The sequence below is a fragment of the Mya arenaria genome, chromosome 16 (assembly GCF_026914265.1).
Source record: "Mya arenaria isolate MELC-2E11 chromosome 16, ASM2691426v1".
NCBI classification, from domain to species: domain Eukaryota; kingdom Metazoa; phylum Mollusca; class Bivalvia; order Myida; family Myidae; genus Mya; species Mya arenaria.
Window position 1 is genome coordinate 37,168,948 of NC_069137.1, and position 24,180 is coordinate 37,193,127.

The window sequence follows — 24,180 nt, forward strand, 5'->3', positions numbered from 1 at the left end:
CGCTGAATAAAACAACGACGCCATTATAGTATTCTCTGGTTATAGCATACTAGCATATGCTTAAACTGTTGTCGCGTTTGCCTCCCTTACAAAATTTAAGAAATAAACTGTTTGAACGGATCAATAAATTGTGATAATGAAGTTAATCCTGCGTCCCGTCCATTTTGATTTTGAAGCTACAAATTGAATTAACATGCGAACGTTCCACATTGCGCATGCGCTTTACTAACATTTGCATTATAAGTAGGTCGACCGAAACTGCTACGTCGTTGATTCGTCATGAGCATTCATGCGTAAATAAACGTCACTTTGTTTCTACAGAAAAGTACTAAGTTCTTGAAAACCAAGTTTCGTCAACTTTTTTAAATTTGTTTTGTAGTAGTCGCCTGAAAAATATATGCATTATAGTTAACATGCTCTATTTAAAGGAAGCAACTTAAGATATGTTTTTTGTATTTTATTTTTCTATGATTGCTACATGGGGAGCAACTACAAGATGTTATTTCACTCTTTCAAAATGTTATTTATATTAAATGTTTAAAAACACTAAAATATCGAATATGTTTAATTGATTAATCTCTATAAACTACCGGAAAGCATAAATAAAAACGTGTTGATACAGAACGCCATTATGATTCGTCTATGTGCAAGAGGAATGTCATACCTTATTCGGACAAGTGGTCAGTACGAGGAAAATGTCGAGTATGACACAGAAAAATTATGACTAAATTGTTTTAGAATAATATGTTGTTTTACTTAAAAAGGTTAACCTACCACTCTGTGTTATGCGGACAAAATAAGAATCCATTACAGTGCGATTTCATTAAACAGATAATTATTCCCGAAACACTGCCAATGAAATCACTTTTGGCTACTACCGATTACACTCAGTTTCGTAAATAACTATAAGACCAATACAATTATGCTAAACGTTGTAACAATACACATTGATTCATGTCTCCCCACTTGTTTAGCCTGTATACAACAAAAGAGACTACGCAGTGTCAGACTCCGTAATTGCAGTCGACTCCGCTAGACTATCTTCGCTACCGGAAATGCGCTCCTCCAAGACGTCAGAGGCCATGCAAATTAACTTCCGAAGTGCTATGAGTGCTAGCCCGTGCATGTCAACTTCCGTCTCCATCTCGCTATGATAGTTCTTCACCGGAAACACGTGATTTGGTGGAATACCAAGCGTCTCGCTGACTTGATCTACGACGGCCTTGATCTCTTGACATTTAAAAATGTCCGCAAGATTATCTTCAATCTCTTCGTGAAGTTTGTCGATTTTGGTGAGAATAACCACAATTGGTATGCCTGAAAAGTAGACGTATTAAAATAAAAATTATAGACTAGTAGATTAGACTTTTTCTTCTATCTTTTCAAAGTTTTTCTAAGATCACGAGTGAAATAAAATACGATCTTACACTTACATAATCTGGTTTATGTTCTTTGATGCTCATTTATGGAAGGTTTTTAGTATTTAATGAATTTTCTTAATTAATACCGCCTTCTTGCAGACCCCTTTGCTACTTATGGGACACCCCTCAAGCGAAGTAGTGATCGCCGATTAGGTATACTGTCATTCCTACGCCGGCTTGTGGAGAAATACTTTTCTAATATTATTTTTGACTGTTATCATTTTTGGCGTTCTTGTACCAAATAATTATAAACAGTTATCAATAAACTTTGCTAAAAGTATTTATGGTACAATTAATCAAAGTCAGTGTATAAAACAAATTCTAAACAAAATCTAAAATCGCACGAATAATATGACAAAATTATACGAACTGTCATTTACTGACAAAAATACTTAAAAGGTTAAAAGAGTTATCTAGGTAAATTTCAATTACCTTAAGATTAAAGTCCATTTTACATGTTTTGAGTTTCATTCATCGTATTTAATGTCAGTGGTCAGTCTGATCTACTCGAAGACATTAGGAGTGAATAACACGTTTCGTGTTGAAATTTGATGTGTTTCAGAATATAAACGGTGGCGTATATTAGTTTGTTTATCCCTTGATAGTTCTTTCTCGGGGACGTTCATCTTACAAAGTCATGACGTTTTAAAAAAAGATATTAAATATATCATATGACATCAAATTTGAATCAAGCGTTTTGTTAAGTTTGTAATGATCATTTAGTACGTATCAAATGTTTGAGCATTCCTCTTGAAGAAAACGTTTGACATAACCATTCCCCTAGTATACGGTAGGTTACGTTTATTTTTTAAAATGCCTTTATTTACATATGGAAGTCTTATTTAATATCAAATTATTATTTTTGACATTATATTTTCTCAGAAAGACGAACAAAAAGGGTAAATTAAATTAAAATTCTACAATGCTACCTTTTTCTTGTGCCAATCTTTTGCAGTCATTTAGGCGAACAATAGCTGTTGGTGACATATCGCCGACTGTTGAGGCATCTAACACAAAGGCAACGCTGTGAACTTCGTCAGACAGAGTAGGTTTTTGAATAAAACCAACCGTCTTAGTGCTCACATGATGAGAATGAGAAAACTGAAATAAAAATAGAAACAGTTTTACTTTTATATATGAACTTAAAACAACACCCATTTTGTTACAACGCACTATACATTATCAACGCTATTGACGTCAAATGAATAAAAACGTGACTAGTCTTAGTGCACCCAATGCAAATCATCCATGTAGATATATCATACATAAATCAAGCACTTGGTATAGCTGAAAATTCATTCTATAACTATTTTTAATTGTTACCTGAAATGAGTTCGGTAAGTGTCCATCTAAAAGAAAATGCAGGTTTACTACGTCCATCGCCGAATGCTCGCCGATACCTGGTGTATCGCACAACCGGAAGTTGAGGCAAGATCCGTCTTCCTGGCGTACTGGGTAAGGCATGTACTGGAAGTGATGAACATAGAATCAACATTCAAATTCTAGACGAGAGACATACATACTAACGAAGTATGACAACTACAGCTTTTGTTTGATTAGTTTTATTTTTAACAGCGATGGCAAGCGCAACATTATTATACACATCCTGTTAAAGCCCTATTTAAACATGGGGTTTTTTAAATGTAAAATAAATGTGGTCGCATATTTTATAAAAATACATCAACATATTAACTATAAGAAACGCTGAATGTAGGGAAAACATTAAAGCTGGATGGGACTTTTTCGAAAAAAAAAAACACGACGAAAACCTGTTCTCAAATTTATATAAAATGGCGAATGCGCCACTATCTTACCATCTGGATCTAATTAACAAGTTGTTGTTTTTTCCAATTTATTTGGCGAAAAAAATGTAAACGCATTCAACATTGTATTATTTTAAGTTTGTTTATTTTTATGTTGCGAACACGACAATGACATTTTTTTTGGAAAATTTGTAGGGCCAAAAATGGACAGAATATCAATTACTTCTGATAGATGATTATAATTATTTTCTTGTTTGCCGGACTAGGCAAATTAAATTCAGTGAACTGGAATACCAGAAATCATTGCCTTTGATGAGTTAAACACTGTCAAATAAATACATAATCAATAACTCACTTTATTGGTTAGGCCATTGTCCGAGCTACCTACAGAAGCCTTATGTATTACCCTACCGGCGAAAGCTGACATGACAGTATTTATGAAACTTGATTTTCCCGCAGCAATTGGACCAACAAGTAACAATCGGAAGTCGGTGATTCCACGTCCACTTTGTGGCTTAATCAGTGAAAGCTCTTCTGTCATTTTTGACGTGTACTACAATAGAAAGCGTGCCTCATTCTGTAAGTTGAACATTAAAGAACAATAATTCCAAAGAAACAAAAGTAAGTTGGACAGAAAATTGCAAGCAAAATATGTTGTCGATATACCTCTGCATTAAGATTTGGAGTTTTTCGCCATGCTGTTCCCTTTGGTGGAGATTTCCGAGCCTCATCTGAAGATCGCGTTAGATTACGAGTAAGATGAAGTGGTTTCGATTTAAAATCAACACAACATTGAATAAAGGGAAAGCAACACCATTTAAAAGATAATGTTGTTTCAAAGCAAAAGATTGTATTCATATTTGCTTAAATAAATATCAAACATGCACACACAAATTTATTACTCTGAAGAGGATGTATCATGAAAGAAATGTCTCACCAGAAACAGCGTACACTTCCATTTCCGTGACAACCATTATCCCGTTGTTGATGTTCTCGTTAGTAACGTTGTTACTATGATAGTAAGTTCCAACAGCTAATTTTCCATTCAAATTAAATGTTCCGTCTGTATTCAAAGAAACAATTTTTGAAAAAGCTTTCAAATCTTGAGCTCCGAAATGTGGGCTGTCATCGTGGCAAAAGTACAAGGCTTTTGATACATTTTTTGGTCGAAATGTATTCACTACACGTTTCCCTGAAAATAACAACTGGAAAATGAATGCGGTGTCGTCCGCGGTGTAACCCCCGCTGCTCTGCCAACTAACACCCGCGTATCCACCATAAATAGAGCCCCGTGGGTTGTAAAGAACAGTCACAGTAGGACCCTGGTTATCACACCTCTGATGAAAGTCTGCGGCGCTGCGGCCGTCCCTAGTTATGCTGTAGAGCAGCTTGAAACTCTTCGGACTAGAACCGATCATATTTTCCAGAATGTCCATCTGATCTTCAGTCAGTCTTCCCACCATTCTGAAGAAAATCGGATACACAGTGAGTCAATTGTTTTAAAATGTATCGAGTCAAATAGTGTTAAACACTGAATAAACCATATGCGCTGCGGAAGAAGAGCAGATACCCTTTGATCCCGAATATACCATAGCTTTCAAGAGGTACCAATCTTATTTTTGTCAGTCTCCAGACATTTAGAAAATTGGCTTTTTGGGCAAAGAGAGAAAAACGTTTTCGTAAAGTGTTACAACATTAAGAATGGTTTCAGGTGCCAAATTGTTTTACATTATTGAGTTAACAATGCATTGTGGTTATGTGGTAATTTATATGATTGTTGTGACTTCAAGTTTAAGAAAAATATATTTACAAATATGTCATCAGGAAGTCAATCACAGTCACTGTGCTGTAGTATTTTATAGATAATGTTTTTGGTTTGAAAAAAAAGTATCAACATTAAGCAACGAGGCGTTGTATTTAGAAAGTCAGGAACACTCACCTAATAAATGCTACGTCGGAAGGCAATGTTTTGCTTCGAATGATGACTTTAAACAAAGATAACTTCACTTTTTCTTCACCATTTAAATGAAACTTAGCGCAGTCTAGGCCGCTTACGGAGCCCCGCAATCGGTGATTTCGAGTTTTAGTGATATTTTTGTTTCTTAAAACACTTCGACAAACCTTTCCACAATACGGCCGTCTGATTGAGCACTGTCAAAACATTATTTTGGAAACAGGTTTGTCGAAGTGTTTGATGAAACTAATGAACTTATCAAATTTCGGTAATGCAACGAAGGCGGGGCTCTTTAGGCGGCATAGACTGCCCTTTGTTTTATTTAAAACGGAGTAGTAAAAGAAAAGTTATCTTTGATATAAGTCTTCATATTCAGCAAAATGTTGCCATCCGACGTAGCATCTTAGACGCAATTTATCACGTAGTATACACACACTGACTCTAAATAAAAGAACATTTACTTGTGTTTGGTTAATGTGACTCATTGATACTTGGATATTATCAATAAAACAATAAACATGTGACTTGGTATGATATTGTTTTCGAACCCAAATCTGAATCGCTGAACAAAAAATAGTTCGCATTAAGAGTTAAAAATTAAGGTTTTATTACACTTATCTTATGTTCATTGAATCTCGAAGACTGATTTTTTTGCATTGTCATCACTGGCATCCAATTTTCTAACTCAATTTATTTATTTTAAATAGAAAAAATATTTTATTCCAAACTTATAAAATAGATGCCAAAAATGTCAAAACATATTGAATTTTGTCTTCATAAAAACATTTATGCACTTTGTATTGTCTATATATTTTCAATATTGTTTCACATTTTTTGCATTGTAATGTTAAGTTTACTTATAGGCCCTGTAGGCCTGGCCTACAACTTTTTTGAAAAATGATCACATTTAAATAACCCTAACATGCAAATAAAACTAATAGCTAGGCTAGTCAAACACTTTGAACAACTCAAAAGTTGGATATAACGTTATTATAACCAAAGCAAGTCTGGTGTTTATTTCAACTGCGTGCAGGGTGTATGGCTTGATTTTATTGTAATCATTGCATATTTATCTAAGTTTGTGTAAAGTGCATATAAAATGGATATAATTGTGTCTTTTGTTTTGCTCCTGGAATGCTCCAAGCTTGCACTATTTTGCTTCTAATTTAGAAAGAAATCGAGGGGGGGGGGTATCATCAAACCCACCAACAACCATCGGGCATACAAGTTTTCTTAAGCCTGGCTTCGCCCCAGCATTGCTCTTGCCATATGGCAGTGGGAAAAGAGAAGCAGGGATCAAGAAATCCACCAATTGTTGAAGTGTAATTACTGTCTTCCTCTTGGTTCTTGGCGGATATATTTGCGCGGAAAATATGGCTTCATTTATTCCGTAATGCCTGTTTTTGCTAACAGGTAAATACATAAATTTGCCGTCGAAACGTATTCCGCGGCATGGCGTTACGAGAATGGTTTAGAATAACATTGCAAATTGGACAAATAATCAAGGTGTTCTTCTTATTTCTTGAGGCCTGTGTTTTGTACAAACATTTTAAAACAAATGCTTCAAAATGATTCACATGCTGTTGACAATATAATATGCATATGCAAAACTGCAGAAAAAGCACAATACTCGAAAATTTAAACATAAACCCCGTTTAATGGCACAAAGCCAACATCAAAGACATAGAAGACAAAAACAAACAACCACTATCCAGAAACATGTGACAACAACACAAATCTCCACAAACAACACAGTAAACATATACTTTATAAAACAACAATCTAAAATAAGAGAGTTAGATACCGCCTTAGAACGGTCAGTAAAACTTACTGGGGGTTGAAACTAGCCTTTTAAACAATCCAAAAATTAAAATAACGAAAATGTAAATATCATCAAAGCATCAAAGCATATTCAATATTTTGTACATACGTACACCATGAAGTACAAGATACACATCGTTAATTTCAATCATTTGATTCAATAATAAGTATTTAGTCGTATACTCAATATCGCTGAGATATATGCTAAAAGAACAAACCTGCTTAGCGCCTTTTTAAAAGCTAGAATATTTCCTGTTAGGTAAATAATCTTTCAATCAATAATTAATTCCACTAAATTGTTGTCTGATAATTGAAACCGAGAGTTGAAGAAGTAATTGGAGTAACGTCCCCTACATTTTCTGAAATTCTACTTTCGCTTTCGTTTTTTTTTATTTTAGTGGACTTAAACGCTAAGGTAAATTTATTTGTAGTTATCGATAACTGTCTATTGTCTACATATGACTTGCAATACCCAGTTCGTTCAAATGTACAATAAGTGCTTTATAGAGAATATAATAACAAAATGCTTTACTTTAGATGTCATCAATAAATAGAGTAACACTTTGCTTTACTTTTGACTCAATAATACTATCGGCCTACTGATTAGTGTTAAGTCGTATACTTAATATCTAACAAAATATAATATAGCAGTGATATATGCTGTAAGAACAAACCTGCTCAGCGTCCTTTTAAAGTTAGAATAATTCCTGTTAAGTTAAAAATAGTTTGGTCAATTATGAATTCTACTCAATTCTTGTGATGTAATTGAAATTGGCGATATTTTCTTAAAGTTAATAGAGTAACGTCCCCTACATTTAAGAAATTCTACTTTCGCTTTCGGTTCTTATTGTTGTGGAATACTTCATTAGGTAAAGTTATGTGTAGTAAATGATAAAAATTTATTGCAGATTTGTCTGAATTGTAAAACTCAATTCTTTCAATTGTTCAAACAGTGCTTTGCAGAGAATAGGGTAACATTTTTCTTTACATTTGATTTTGATTCAAAAATAACTACTACGGTATTTAGTCATATACTATATAATAAAGCAGTGATATACTACAAGAACAAACCTGCTAAGCGTCTTTTAAAAGCTAGACTATTTCCTGTTAATAATATTTTCGTCAATTATGAATTCCACACAACTGTTGTCTGGTAATTGAAACCGAAAGTTGACGTTATGTTCTTAAGTTAATAGAGTAACATCCCCTACATTTTCTGAAAATCTACTTTCGCTTTCGTTTTTGTTATTGTAGCGGTATATACGCTAAGGTATTTGTAGTTCATGATTACAGTCTATTGTCTAAATATGACTTGCAATACTTATTTCAATGAACAATGCATGCTTTACAGACAATATAATAACAAAATGCTTTCCTTTAGATGTCATGCATTATTGTGTAATGAATTCTGCTTTACAGTTGGTTGTTTCATTACATCTTTTTGTATATATATATATACCATTCACAGTGATTTGATGAGAATGAACTCCTGTTTTGGTTTCATTCAACCTGTGCACAATTTAGTGACATTTAACCTAAAATATTTATTTTTTCTTCAGATATATCAAAGGAGTCACTCCTACCTAACATTAAATTACCTTTGAATTACTGCAGTGTAACAATGTCAGCAAATCTCGAAATATCTGAGATTTATACATTTCGAGATTTTCTGACATAGCAGGATTTCATTTCCATCAAACCACTGTGAAACCATTCGCATGTTGTTTTTTTTCACTTTTGTATTATTTTACGTTAGCTCATAATTATATGTTCAATTCGGAATGGGCCTGACACTATCATAACGGTAGTCGATTATTGTTTGATTTATTGTTGTAGTTCTTGACTATGATCGTTTCACCGTTTCTGTTATTAATCTGTGAATATTCATTTCTGATTTTTGCCATATATGACCCTCTTCTACAACCTATGTTATAACAATACTTAAAACGTTAAACGTATGTTGTATATCATCTTCATCTTTATCTCCTTGGTTACAAAAAGTGTCAACTCTTAAAAATCATTATTAGTTATTTATTAATTATTAAACAATTTTTAACCTTTGCCAGATAATGAAAATTAAATTAAAGCAAGTTATTGTAAAATTGTCAATACAATCAACTTTCGCATAAAAGATGCCGGTAATTACTGAATCCGTACCCATACTTTTTACAGAAGGCTTCTACACTTAGTTGGCAAGAGGCCCTTTTAGTTCATTTCAGTTGAACATTGCCTAATGAGGGGGTCGGACGGATGGTAATTGAGATTCCTATGTAAACAAGGGTTCATGTATAATGGCGGATTTTAATACAACGTTTGTTAATAATTGACATAATTTAAATACGTTCTTGTTTACTTGCAATTTAAGTATGCCTATTCGATAGGCATATGTTATAATAGATTGATCCGCATTGCGCAATTTTAGGCATTCGGACATTTATACATTTGATTTGTTATCTTATTGGGAATTTGAATAATATGACATTTAAAGAAGTAATATTGAATATTTCATGGTGAAATCACATATTTTTAAATATTGTGTAAGATCCGTGTGTCCAAGTGAGACCATGAATGGCGCATTTTGAATACTTAATGTTACGTCACGCACATGACTTCATTACGAAAGTACATTTACTGAAATGACGTGCAACATTAACGTTTCAATACAATACTACAACTACTGAACTAGCTTATAATTCCAGTTGTTTTCCTCACACGGAATCTTTATGGAACATGAATGAAGAAACTTTGATGATTCTTTTTTTGTACTTTTAATCCATTGGGCCGTTGTTTACACAGACTATGAATGCAATCAAAATAAATCGGTTCGAAATCCGTGGCTGTTATTGAAACATTAAAACAATAATGGTCATAAATCCTAGAGAAAATGATGCGCCAATGACAATTCTTTAAAAGAAAGAAGTTTGTTAAAGTGTTTTTTGTATTGATTAAATCATTTGAAATATTTATTTCCGCCCTAATTCGCGCGATGCGGCTCAATTATATATAATAACAATATTTTAAAACTGTTATCAGTTGAGACAGGACGCATTGGCCCATACTCACGAATGATCATAAGTCTGATTTCTGATTTAGTCTCAGAAAGAGCATTTTATTACGAAACATTATTGAATGGAAATATTTTAAGCAAACTTCACTGCCATAAGATTTACAGTTTAGACTCTGGGTCAACTTAGCGCAGTCTAGGCCGCTTACGGAGCCCCGCAATCGGTGATTTCGAGTTTTAGTGATATTTTTGTTTCTTAAAACACTTCGACAAACCTTTCCACAATACGGCCGTCTGATGGAGCACTGTCAAAACATTATTTTGGAAACAGGTTTGTCGAAGTGTTTGATGAAACTAATGAACTTATCAAATTTCGGTAATGCAACGAAGGCGGGGCTCTTTAGGCGGCATAGACTGCCCTTTGTTTTATTTAAAACGGAGTAGTAAAAGAAAAGTTATCTTTGATATAAGTCTTCATATTCAGCAAAATGTTGCCATCCGACGTAGCATCTTAGACGCAATTTATCACGTAGTATACACACACTGACTCTAAATAAAAGAACATTTACTTGTGTTTGGTTAATGTGACTCATTGATACTTGGATATTATCAATAAAACAATAAACATGTGACTTGGTATGATATTGTTTTCGAACCCAAATCTGAATCGCTGAACAAAAAATAGTTCGCATTAAGAGTTAAAAATTAAGGTTTTATTACACTTATCTTATGTTCATTGAATCTCGAAGACTGATTTTTTTGCATTGTCATCACTGGCATCCAATTTTCTAACTCAATTTATTTATTTTAAATAGAAAAAATATTTTATTCCAAACTTATAAAATAGATGCCAAAAATGTCAAAACATATTGAATTTTGTCTTCATAAAAACATTTATGCACTTTGTATTGTCTATATATTTTCAATATTGTTTCACATTTTTTGCATTGTAATGTTAAGTTTACTTATAGGCCCTGTAGGCCTGGCCTACAACTTTTTTGAAAAATGATCACATTTAAATAACCCTAACATGCCAATAAAACTAATAGCTAGGCTAGTCAAACACTTTGAACAACTCAAAAGTTGGATAGAACGTTATTATAACCAAAGCAAGTCTGGTGTTTATTTCAACTGCGTGCAGGGTGTATGGCTTGATTTTATTGTAATCATTGCATATTTATCTAAGTTTGTGTAAAGTGCATATAAAATGGATATAATTGTGTCTTTTGTTTTGCTCCTGGAATGCTCCAAACTTGCACTATTTTGCTTCTAATTTAGAAAGAAATCGAGGGGGGGGGGGTATCATCAAACCCACCAACAACCATCGGGCATACAAGTTTTCTTAAGCCTGGCTTCGCCCCAGCATTGCTCTTGCCATATGGCAGTGGGAAAAGAGAAGCAGGGATCAAGAAATCCACCAATTGTTGAAGTGTAATTACTGTCTTCCTCTTGGTTCTTGGCGGATATATTTGCGCGGAAAATATGGCTTCATTTGTTCCGTAATGCCTGTTTTTGCTAACAGGTAAATACATAAATTTGCCGTCGAAACGTATTCCGCGGCATGGCGTTACGAGAATGGTTTAGAATAACATTGCAAATTGGACAAATAATCAAGGTGTTCTTCTTATTTCTTGAGGCCTGTGTTTTGTACAAACATTTTAAAACAAATGCTTCAAAATGATTCACATGCTGTTGACAATATAATATGTATATGCAAAACTGCAGAAAAAGCACAATACTCGAAAATTTAAACATAAACCCCGTTTAATGGCACAAAGCCAACATCAAAGACATAGAAGACAAAAACAAACAACCACTATCCAGAAACATGTGACAACAACACAAATCTCCACAAACAACACAGTAAACATATACTTTATAAAACAACAATCTAAAACTAGAATGGGCTTTTGAGAAAAGCGCATGTCTCCCCCGAAGGCTTAGTAAGACTTAGAGGTGTAAAGTACTGATACATCTGGCTGGAAAGCAGGGTGTGAGAATTCAATAGGGATTTCCACACAATAAGCTCTAGTTAATGATCTTTTTGGACCCAGTGACCCCAAAATCAATACGGATCATCTGCCCAAGAAGACCTACCAGCATGCAAAAGTTCAAGACTCAAAGGCAATAGGAACTCCACTTATTGATCGGAAACCTTTTCTTATGTTCAGGTGTCTGTGACCTTCACCTCTGACATAGTGACCTCAAAAACAATGCGGGTCTTGTACACCCGAGTAACATCTCTACAATTTTTGGTAAACATATGTGAAAGATATTACACGCAAATGATTTTTACATGGAAGGTCACCACGACCTTGACTATTGACCTTGTTACCCCCAAAACAATTGGGATCATCTAGACATCATGACCAACCTCACTTCAAAGTTTGGTGAACCTAGATCAAAGCATTCTCCTGATATTGCACGGAAATATTTTTTTACATTAGAGGTCACAGCGACGTTGACCTTTGACCTTGTGACCCCCCAAAATATAGGAGTTTTCTAAACCTCATGATCAACCTCCCTACCAAGTTTGGTGAACCTAGGTCAAACCATTGTCAAGATATTGAGCGGAAATGTTTTTTACATTGGGGGTCGCCGCGACCTTGACCTTTGACCTAGTGACCCCAAAAACAATAGGGATCTTCTACACCTCATGACCAACCTCCCTACCAAGTTTGGTGAACCTAGGTCAAACCGTTCTCAAGATTTTGAGCAGAAATGTTTTTTATATTGGGGTCGCCGCGACCTTGACCTTTGACCTAGTGACCCCAAAAACAATAGGGATCCTCTACACCTCACGACCAACCTCCCTACCAAGTTTGGTGATCCTAGGTCATGCGGTTTTCCAGTTATCGATCGGAAACGAAGTGTGACGTACGGACGGACTGACGGACTACCGGACAGGGCAAAAACAATATGTCTCCCCCAGAGAGGGGGAGACATAATAAGAGAGTTAGATACTGCCTTAGAACGGTCAGTAAAACTTACTGGGGGTTGAAACTAGCCTTTTAAACAATCCAAAAAATAAAATAACGAAAATGTAAATATCATCAAAGCATATTCAATATTTTGTACATACGTACACCATGAAGTACAAGATACACATCGTTAATTTCAATCATTTGATTCAATAATAAGTCTTTAGTCGTATACTCAATATCGCAGAGATATACTAAAAGAACAAACCTGCTTAGCGCTTTTTTAAAAGCTAGAATATTTCCTGTTAGGTAAATAATCTTTCAATCAATAATTAATTCCACTAAATTGTTGTCTGATAATTGAAACCGAGAGTTGAAGACGTTTTCTAAAAAGTAATTGGAGTAACGTCCCCTACATTTTCTGAAATTCTACTTTCGCTTTCGTTTATTTTTTATTTTAGTGGACTTAAACGCTAAGGTAAATTTATTTGTAGTTATCGATAACTGTCTATTGTCTACATATGACTTGCAATACCCAGTTCGTTCAAATGTACAATAAGTGCTTTATAGAGAATATAATAACAAAATGCTTTACTTTAGATGTCATCAATAAATAGAGTAACACTTTGCTTTACTTTTGACTCAATAATTCTATAGGCCTACTGATTAGTGTTTAGTCGTATACTTAATATCTAACAAAATATAATATAGCAGTGATATATGCTATAAGAACAAACCTGCCCAGCGTCCTTTTAAAGCTAGAATAATTCCTGTTAAGTTAACAATCTTTTGGTAAATTATGAATTCCACTCAATTCTTGTGATGTAATTGAAATTTACGATATTTTCTTAAAGTTAATAGAGTAACGTCCCCTACATTTAAGAAATTTAAGAAATTCTACTTTCGCTTTCGGTTCTTATTGTTGTGGAATACTTCATAAGGTAAAGTTATGTGTAGTTAATGATAAAAGTTTATTGCCAATATGTCTGACTTGTAAAACTCAATTATTTCAAATGTTCAATGAGTCCTTTGCAGAGAATAGGGTAACATTTTGCTTTACATTTGATTCAATAATAAGTAGTATTTAGTCATATACTAAATAAAGCAGTGATATACTACAAGAACAAACCTGCTAAGCGTCTTTTAAAAGCTAGACTAATTCCTGTTAACAATATTTTCGTCAATTATGAATTCCACTCAACTGTTGTCTGGTAATTGAAACCGAAAGTTGACGATATTTTCTAAAGCTAATCGAGTAACGTCCCCTACATTTTCTGGATTCTACTTTCGCTTTCGTTTTTGTTATTGTAGTGGAATATACGCTAAGGTATTTGTAGTTCATAATAACAGTCTATTGTCTAAATATGACTTGCAATACTTGTTTCAATGAACAATGCGTGCATTACAGAGAATATAATAACAAAATGCTTTAATTACATGTCATGCATAATTTTGTAATGAATTCTGCTTTACAATTCTATTTCATTACATCTTTTTGTATATACCATTCACAGTGATTTTATGGGAATGAACTCCTGCTTTGGTTTCATATAACCTGTACACAATTTAGTGACATTTAATCCAAAATATTTATTATTCTTCAGATTTATCAAAGGAGTCACTCCTACGAACTATCTAGCATAAAAATAACTATGAATTACTGCAGTGTAACAATGTCAGCAAATCTCGAAATATCTGAAATTTATGCATTTCGAGATTTTCTGACATAGCAGGATTTAATTCCCATCAAACCACTGTGAAACCATTGGCATGTTGTTGTTTTTTTCATTTATAGTCCTTTTTGTATTATTTTAAGTAAGCTCATAATTATATGTTTAATTCAAAATGGGCATGGCACCTGGGATAGAATACTAATTGAAGTAAACATATACTATCATAACGGTAGTCGAATAACGTTTGATGTATAGTTGTAATTCTTGACCTTGATTGTTTCACCTTTTCTGTCATTAATCTGTAAATATTAATTTTGAATATTCGGCCCCCTACTACAACCTTGTTATAACAGTACTTAAAAAGTTAAACGAATATCATCTTCATCTTTATCTCCTTAGTTAAAAAAGTGTAAACTCTTAAAAATCATTATTAATTATTATTTAATTATTTATTAATTATTAAACAATTTTTAACCTTTGCTAGATAATAAAAATGAGCGGAAAATAAATTGAAGCAAGTTATTGTAAAATTGTCAATACAATCAACTATCGCATAAAAGATGCCGATAATTACTGAATCCGTATTATATACAGAAGGCTTTACACTTGAGATTCCTATGTAAACAAGGGTATAATGGGCGATTTCAAACAAACGTTTGTTAATGCTTGACGCAAATTTGGATAGGTTGTTTACTTGCAATTAAAGTATGCCTATTCGATAGGCATATATTATAATATATTGATCCGCATTGCGCAATTTTAGGCATACGGACATGTATACATTTACTTTATTATTTTATTGGGTATTTGAATTAAATGACATTTGAGGAAGTAATATTGAATATTTCACGGTGACATCACATATGTTTAAGTGTTGTGTAAGATCCGTGTGAGACCATGAATTGCGCATTTTGAATTCTTAATGTTACGTCACGCACATGACGTCATTACGAAAGTACATTTACTGAAATGACATGCATCATTAACGTATCAATACAATACTACAACTACTGAACTAGGTTATAATTCCAGTTGTTTTCCTCACACGGAATCTTTATGGAAAATGAAAGAAGAAACTTTGATGATTCTTTTTTGTACTTTTAATCCATTGGGCCGTTGTTTACACATACTATGAATGCAATCAAAATTAATCGGTTCGAAAATCGTGGTTGCTATTGAAACATTAAAAAAATAATGGTCATAAATCCTCTAGAAAATGATGCTCCAATGACAATTCTTTAAAAGAAAGAAGTTTGTAAAAGTGATTTTTGTATTGATAAAAGCATTTGAAATATTTATGTACGCCCTAATTCGCGCGATGCGGCTCAATTATAATCAGTTGAGACAGGACACATTTATTTTTATGATATTTGGGCCTGGGCCCATATTTACGAATGATCATAAGTCTGATTTCTGATTTAGTCTCAGAAAGAGCATTTTATTACAAAACAATTTCGAATGGAAATATTTTAAGCAAACTTCACTGCCATTAGATTTACAGTTTAGACTCCAGAGTCAAAACTCCTAATTGAGATTGTTTATAAACATGGAAGTTGGGCTATATCATCGCCTACGATGATGTTTGCAGCAGTTAGAGCTTGTTCACCTACTTCGCAATTGAAAAAAAAACAACATATTAACAGAAATGTTTAAAAAATGTTTTTTTTTAAAGCATGGAATCGTTTCTAGAGCTGAAGTAGTTGTGCTTGTGTTGAATTCTCACTATGTATTTATTACAATAATTGAGCTTGAAGCGTTTACGTGAAACACTGTTAAATTTTACAAAGTTAAAGTGTTTGCCCGTTCAGATTTTCCAAAATGAAACTTAAAATAAAACGGTTTTCCCATCTTTTGCTGAAATGTGAAAACAGTCGTACCTTAAACGTCTTTGACAAGTTGGCGAGTATTTGACGAACTACTATGCATCTGCATCCCTTCAGAACTGCAGTAAATCATGGATCGACTCGTGCCCTTTCCTTTCAATATCACTTTGATAGTATACACCCAGGAAACATTATAAAGAATCATCTTCATAATACAATAATAACCGCAGGGCCAAGCTCAGTAGTCAAACACTCAAATATAAACCCTGTTTAAAACAGAAGCACATAGCAATCAGACCCCAATTTCTCGAAAGTTTAACAGGCTTAAGTAGCTTATTTCAATAAGCCAAAATACTTACTTTAATTTGATTTTGACAAAATGAAAAATGGTAAATTGTAATTATCATAAAGACTATTGCTATTTAAAGTTTAAAAAGCTTAAAGAAGTAAATATAACACCAATATAAGAAAAAAATGTAAGCTTAGCTTAAACATGTAATAAGAGACTTAAGAAGTTTCGAGAAATTGGGGTCAGATGCACTAACTTACAAACTTAAACAAACACCACACATAGACCACACACGCATCAACATATCTTTTTTGATAACCAATTTGAAATGCCTTCCTTCAGGTTTAAAAGTTGATTTGCTATACGTCTTAAAAGGCAAATGCTTTAAAATAGTGCTTAGTTTAGACTTTATTTATTTAACAAATAGCATACAAACATACATACGTTATATGTATAGAATTGAAATACATCACAATATGTTCGAGGATTAGAAAACAAGAAATAACTTATATTAATTCTGCTCCTCTACTTAGATAAAGTGCATAAGAAACAGATGAGACATGGGGCATATGCTACGTTGAAAATGATTTTAATTGATAGATTTTGCCTTTTTAATATTATCTAAAAATGATAAAAAATGGAAATTGTTGGTCGCACACCGATTATGGGGCAGGCGTGATCAGCCCGATACGCCAGGGAGGGTTGGTCTTCGTGTATTGTTTATTGCTGCTCATTGCTAACCGAACCGCCTAGAGGCAGTTATGTACGATTGCACAAGTGAAAATAATACTTTGTTTTGTTCAAATGAAAGAGTTTAGTTTCCATAGAGGAGATTTTGATAAATAGGTGCACATGGCATAGTGATCAAGAAAATAGTGTTTGAATTTAAAACATAGCATTAAGCATTGTTTCACTTTGTTCCATTGGAATAAAACAGTTTTTGTTGAGTTTATGGAAAAGGTACAGTTTTGAATTAAGACTTTTCATGATTATATACATGTATGCTGTTTTTTTGTAATAATGTTAGCTTATAAGCATGTTTAAATTAAAAAGGGCCTGACACATGGAAAAGAATACAGGGCAGGATCCTTCCAGTTAACAGATACTATCATAACGGTAGTCGAATATTGATGTATTGTTGTTGTTCTTGACTTTGATTGTTTCACCTCTTCTATCATTCATCTGTAAATACTTATTTCTGATGTTTGTCATATTTGTCCTCTAATAAATAACAGTCCCAGTACTACAAACTATGCAATAACAGTATTTAAAAGTAAAATATCTACTGTATATTATCTTCGTATTTTTCTTCTTGGTTAAAATAAGGTGTAAACACTCGAAATTCATTTATTCCTTTAAACATTTTTTTACGCCGCTAGATTATGAAAATGAGCGAAAATTTAACAAGAGCAAGTAATTGTAAGATTGTAAATAGAATCAGCTATCGCATATAAGATGCCGGTAATTACTGAATCCGTATCCATACTATATACAGAAGGCTTACACTTAGTTTGCAAGAGATCCTTTTTTATATCATTTCGGTTGAACATTGCATAATGAGGGGGTCGGACGGTTAGCAATAAAGTGAGATTCCTATGTAAACAAGGGTTCATTTATAATGGCGGATTTCAATACAACGTTTGTTAATGATTGACACTTCACTTTCAAAATAGGATAGGTTCTTGTTTACTTGCAATTTAAGTATGCCTATTCGATAGACATATGTTATAATAGATTGATCCGCATTGTGCAATTTTAGGCTTTGGACATTTATACATTTGGTTTGTTATCTTATTGGGAATTTGAATTATATGACATTTAAGGAAGTAATATTGAATATTTCATGGTAACATCACATATGGTTAAATATTGTGTAAGATCCGTGTGTCCAAGTGAGACCATGAATGGCGCATTTTGAATACTTAATGTTACGTCACACACATGACGTCATTACGAAAGTACATTTACTGAAATGACGTGCAACATTAACGTATCCATACTACAACTACTGAACTAGCTTATAATTCAAGTTGTTTTCCCAACACGGAATCTTTATAGAACAGTGTTTACGTGAAACACTGTTAAATATTACCAAGTTGAAGTGTTTGAGCATGAACATTTTTCAAAATGAAACTAAAAAAGAAACGTTTTTCCCTTTTTTTGACTTAAACGTCTTTGACAAGTTGGCGATTATTTGACTTATTATGCATTTGCATCCCTTCAGAACTGCAGTAAATCCTGGATCGACTTGTGCCCTTTGATATTAAACATCAAAGGAAAATTATACAGAAACATCTTGATATTACAATAATAACTTCAGGGCTAAGTCCAGTAGTCAAACACTCAAATATAAACCCTGTTTGAAAAAACAACAACATCGTAACTCGATACACAACCCTACAAACTTGAACAAACACCAAAAAACAGACCAAACACTCATCAACATATCCTTTTTGATAACCAATTTAAAATGCCTTCCTTCAGGTTTAAATTCGAATAGCCATATTTCTAATAAAGGCAAATGTAAAAGCATTGTAACACTTTGTACCATTGAAATAATACAGTTCTTGTTGAGTTTTTGGAAAAGGTACACTTTTAAATAAAGAGGCTTCATATAAACATATAATTTTTATGATATTTTTGTGCATTGTATATACCATGTTATGAAAGTGAATTAATATTGTTTAATTTAATACGGACCAAGTGGCTTAGCTACTCACTATGCATCTAAAACGTTTCAGAATGGCGGGAAAACTGACCGAAGAACAGATGAACCTATTAGAAGCCATGATCGGCTGTGGACCTAAGAGCTTTAAACTGCTTTACAGCATCACAAGGGACGGCTGCAGTGCCACCGAATTTCACCGGAAGTGTGACAATCAAGGACCCACCGTGACGGTTCTCTACAACCCGCAGGGCTCTGTGTACGGTGGATACGCGGGCCTTAGTTGGAAGACTGATGGGGGTCACACCAAGGATGACACCGCATTTATATTCCGGTTAATGTTCTCGGGAAAACGTGTTGTGAATACATTTAGACCAAAAGATGCATCAAAGGCGTTATTCTTCAGTTTTTTGTACAGTGCATTGTTTGGTTATCCAGATTTCCAACCATTTTCAAACACGATTTCAATGGATAAAGACGGAACATTTCCTCTCAATGGCACACTTGCATTAGGGACTTATTATCATAGTAACGGCGTTTCTAACGACGACATCAACAACGGGAGTATGGTTGTCTCGGAGATGGAAGTGTACGCTGTTTCCGGTGAGGCGTTATTGTTATAAAATATTTTTATTAAAAACTTAAATAAGGTCTTTACATAGTATGTATTTGTTAAAACAATTATTAGTATACACGGGGCGTAAATGATTAATTGCTTTCTGAATTACGTTATTTAAATTGAATATTATATTTTGAGTATAACATTCCTATTTATTCGCTTTTGTACGCATTGTCTTATTCAGTTTTAAATTATCGTCATAATGTTAACATGCCAATGTCTACATACAAAATCAATTTTAAATGTGTATTTTTCTACCAGCAGATGACCCTCGAACATCAACGCCCATGCAAACAACGTGGCGAAAAACACCAGCTCTCAATGAAGAGGTATGTTTTAACTGAAAGTAAGGTACACAACAGTGATCAATACCTATGTAATAAAATGTTTTCGGTTTGTGGGTTTTATAAAAAAAGACGGTCTTATTGCTTTATTATACTACATAAGTTCTAGCTAGGCCTTAAAGGGGTTAGACGCCCAGATGGTCCAAAAATGGGCGAGTACATTATTTTCTCAAAACAAGCCTAGAACTGTCAATGCCAGTTTCTAGGAGGCCGATAATACATCACTTAACATGGTTGATAAAAGACAACCATGTTGCTGTCTCATCTGTGTTTCCCCGTTTCGAATAGCGCATAGCAGTTGACCAGTTTCAATCATGTATGTTTATGAGTACAGATAAGTGTGCCGACGCTATTTTTAAATTACTGGGATCTACGTGGTAGACAACCCTTGTAAGTTTCGAAAGGGAACAATGCGCACCAACATCGAAAGATGCATGCGTCGTAATCATTGTGATAATCAGTAAGTAAGATTCAATGCGTTGTACCAATAATGTCAATTATATGTAAGTTTTTGAAAATTTTTGTTTTCTTCTTGCACTTGTATCATCTGGTGTCTAGTCCCTTTAATGTATGTTGTGGTTGTAATTAAATATTGAAACGGGCGCATTCTTGTTTCTTTATGTTTAGTTAATATACTGAGTTACATTGCAATTGTCATATTTCAGTACTTGTCTAAGATGACAGAAGAGCTTGCGGCATTAACTCCACCAAAAGGAAGTGGAATCACTGACTTCCGGTTGCTACTTGTTGGTCCGACTGGTGCGGGAAAATCCAGTTTCATTAATACTGTCATGTCAGCTTTTGCCGGTAGAGTAATGCAGAAGTCCGCTGTCGGTGGCTCGGCCAGTGGCCTTACTAATAAAGTGAGTTTCTTTTTATCCAACCTTATATTTCTGCCAATCATCTCACTAGCGAAGTGCTTAATATGCCATGTATCGAATGAACTTGACCGTGTCTCACTCTTCAGAGTTTATTACTACTGTAACTCCAAGAAGAATATAACACCAGTTTCAAATTTCCCGTCTGTACTAAATCCGAGAAACATATTGTTTTATTTTTAAATTAACTATTGAAAGTGATTGATATTCTGGTTTTTGGATCACTAAATCTGAATGACACTTTCACGAACACAGGCCCTAATAATGCTTAAATGGGGCGGTGCAATTCAAAGGAACGCATGAATATATGGTGACTTTATGTGACATAAAGTATCAACGAGACTAGTAATATGCATGTGCGTCAAGGGTGCTATATGGAACATAAAATATCAACGAGACTAGTAATATTCATGTGCGTCAAGGGTGCTATATGGAACATAAAATATCAACGAGACTAGTAATATTCATGTGCGTCAAGGGTGCTATATGGAACATAAAATATCAACGAGACTAGTAATATTCATGTGCGTCAAGGGTGCTATATGGAACATAAAATATCAACGAGACTAGTAATATTCATGTGCGTCAAGGGTGCTATATGGAACATAAAATATCAACGAGACTAGTAATATTCATGTGCGTCAAGGGTGCTTTATGGAACATAAAGTATCAACGAGACTAGTAATATTCATGTGCGTCAAGGGTGCTATATGGAACATAAAGTATCAACGAGACTAGTAATATTCATGTGCGTCAAGGGTGCTTTTATGGGACATAAAATATCAACGAGACTAGTAATATGCATATGCGTCAAGGGTGCTATATGGAACATAAAGTATCAACGAGACTAGTAATATGCATATGCGTCAAGGGTGCTTTTATGAGACATCAAGTATCAACGAGACTAGTCATATTCATATGCGTCAAGGGTGCTTTTATGGGACATAAAGTATCAACGAGACTAGTAATATGCATAAGCGTCAAGGGTGCTATATGGAACATAAAGTATCAACGAGACTAGTAATATTCATATGCGTCAAGGGTGCTTTTATGGGACATACAATATCAACGAGACTAGTAAGGCCTAAAAAAAAAAAAATTGTTTGGTTAGGGTTACATCCTTAAAAAAAATAAGTAGGGTAGGTAGGCTTTTTATTTTTTTTATTTATTTTTTTTATTAGGTTTTATATAAGAATATAATTTTCATCATTGGAGAATGGTGTTAAAGCTATCTTCTGTACAAGCATTTAAGGTTTAAACTTAACATTAAAAAGCAATTTAAAAAAAAACGAAATATTTTTTTTTTTTTTTTTTTTTTTTTAGTTTTTCAATTTTTTTTCAAACTGACTATAAAAACGGTAGGGTCGGCGCCTATTCCGTAGGTAGGGTCGGGTAACCCGAACCAAATGTATTTTTTTTAGGCCTTATATTCATGTGCGTCAAGGGTGCTATATGGAACATAAAGTATCAACGAGACTAGTAATATGCATGTGCGTCAAGGGTGCTATATGGAACATAAAGTATCAACGAGACTAGTAATATTCATGTGCGTCAAGGGTGCTATATGGAACATAAAGTATCAACGAGACAAGTAATATTCATATGCGTCAATGGTGCTATATGGAACATAAAATATCAACGAGACTAGTAATATGCATATGCGTCAAGGGTGCTTTTATGGGACATAAAATATCAGCGAGACTAGTAATATTCATGTGCGTCAAGGGTGCTTTTATGGGACATAAAATATCAACGAGACTAGTAATATTCATGTGCGTCAAGGTTGCTTTTATGGGACATAAAATATCAACGAGACTAGTAATATTCATGTGCGTCAAGAGTGCTTTTATGGGACATAAAATATTTACGAGACTAGTAATATTCATGTGCGTCAAGGGTGCTTTTATGGGACATAAAATATCAACGAGACTAGTAATATTCATGTGCGTCAAGGGTGCTTTTATGGGACATAAAATATCAACGAGACTAGTAATATTCATGTGCGTCAAGGGTGCTATATGGAACATAAAATATCAACGAGACTAGTAATATTCATATGCGTCAAGGGTGCTATATGGAACATAAAGTATCAACGAGACTAGTAATATTCATATGCGTCAAGGGTGCTTTTATGGGACATAAAGTATCAACGAGACTAGTAATATTCATGTGCGTCAAGGGTGCTATATGGAACATAAAGTATCAACGAGACTAGTAATATTCATGTGCGTCAAGGGTGCTATATGGAACATAAAGTATCAACGAGACTAGTAATATTCATGTGCGTCAAGGGTGCTATATGGAACATAAAGTATCAACGAGACTAGTAATATTCATGTGCGTCAAGGGTGCTATATGGAACATAAAGTATCAACGAGACTAGTAATATTCATGTGCGTCAAGGGTGCTATATGGAACATAAAGTATCAACGAGACTAGTAATATTCATGTGCGTCAAGGGTGCTATATGGAACATAAAATATCAACGAGACTAGTAATATTCATATGCGTCAAGGGTGCTATATGGAACATAAAGTATCAACGAGACTAGTAATATTCATATGCGTCAAGGGTGCTATATGGAACATAAAGTATCAACGAGACTAGTAATATTCATATGCGTCAAGGGTGCTTTTATGGGACATAAAGTATCAACGAGACTAGTAATATTCATGTGCGTCAAGGGTGCTTTTATGGGACATAAACTATCAACGAGACTAGTAATATTCATATGCGTCAAGGGTGCTTTTATGGGACATAAAGTATCAACGAGACTAGTAATATTCATGTGCGTCAAGGGTGCTATATGGAACATAAAGTATCAACGAGACTAGTAATATTCATATGCGTCAAGGGTGCTTTTATGGGACATAAAGTATCAACGAGACTAGTAATATTCATGTGCGTCAAGGGTGCTATATGGAACATAAAATATCAACGAGACTAGTAATATTCATATGCGTCAAGGGTGCTATATGGAACATAAAGTATCAACGAGACTAGTA

At 34.0% G+C, this 24,180-nt stretch overlaps 2 protein-coding genes across 7 annotated transcripts; one reads left to right on the forward strand and one right to left on the reverse strand.

Moving 5' to 3' along the window:
• Window positions 1-442: 442 nt before the first annotated feature.
• LOC128222056 (interferon-induced protein 44-like) lies at window positions 443-14,082 on the reverse strand. Of its 6 annotated transcripts, none has more exons than XM_052930827.1 (7): window positions 14,014-14,082; window positions 4,122-4,648; window positions 3,851-3,915; window positions 3,540-3,737; window positions 2,745-2,888; window positions 2,351-2,522; window positions 443-1,317 (listed from the first exon to the last, which is right to left on the reverse strand). In XM_052930827.1, exons 2-7 carry the CDS (start codon window positions 4,645-4,647, stop codon window positions 995-997), a joined length of 1,428 nt encoding a protein of 475 aa, XP_052786787.1. In that variant the 5' UTR covers window position 4,648; window positions 14,014-14,082; the 3' UTR covers window positions 443-994. The 6 variants fall into 6 exon arrangements, with proteins under 6 accessions (XP_052786787.1, XP_052786782.1, XP_052786785.1 ...); XM_052930822.1 differs by lacking the exon at window positions 14,014-14,082 and adding an exon at window positions 13,622-13,765; XM_052930825.1 differs by lacking the exon at window positions 14,014-14,082 and adding an exon at window positions 13,153-13,284.
• Window positions 14,083-14,180: 98 nt separating this feature from the next.
• LOC128222058 (interferon-induced protein 44-like) lies at window positions 14,181-21,420 on the forward strand. Its single transcript, XM_052930829.1, has 4 exons — window positions 14,181-14,211; window positions 19,411-19,937; window positions 20,215-20,282; window positions 20,963-21,420. Exons 2-4 carry the CDS (start codon window positions 19,412-19,414, stop codon window positions 21,356-21,358), a joined length of 990 nt encoding a protein of 329 aa, XP_052786789.1. The 5' UTR covers window positions 14,181-14,211; window position 19,411; the 3' UTR covers window positions 21,359-21,420.
• Window positions 21,421-24,180: the final 2,760 nt, after the last annotated feature.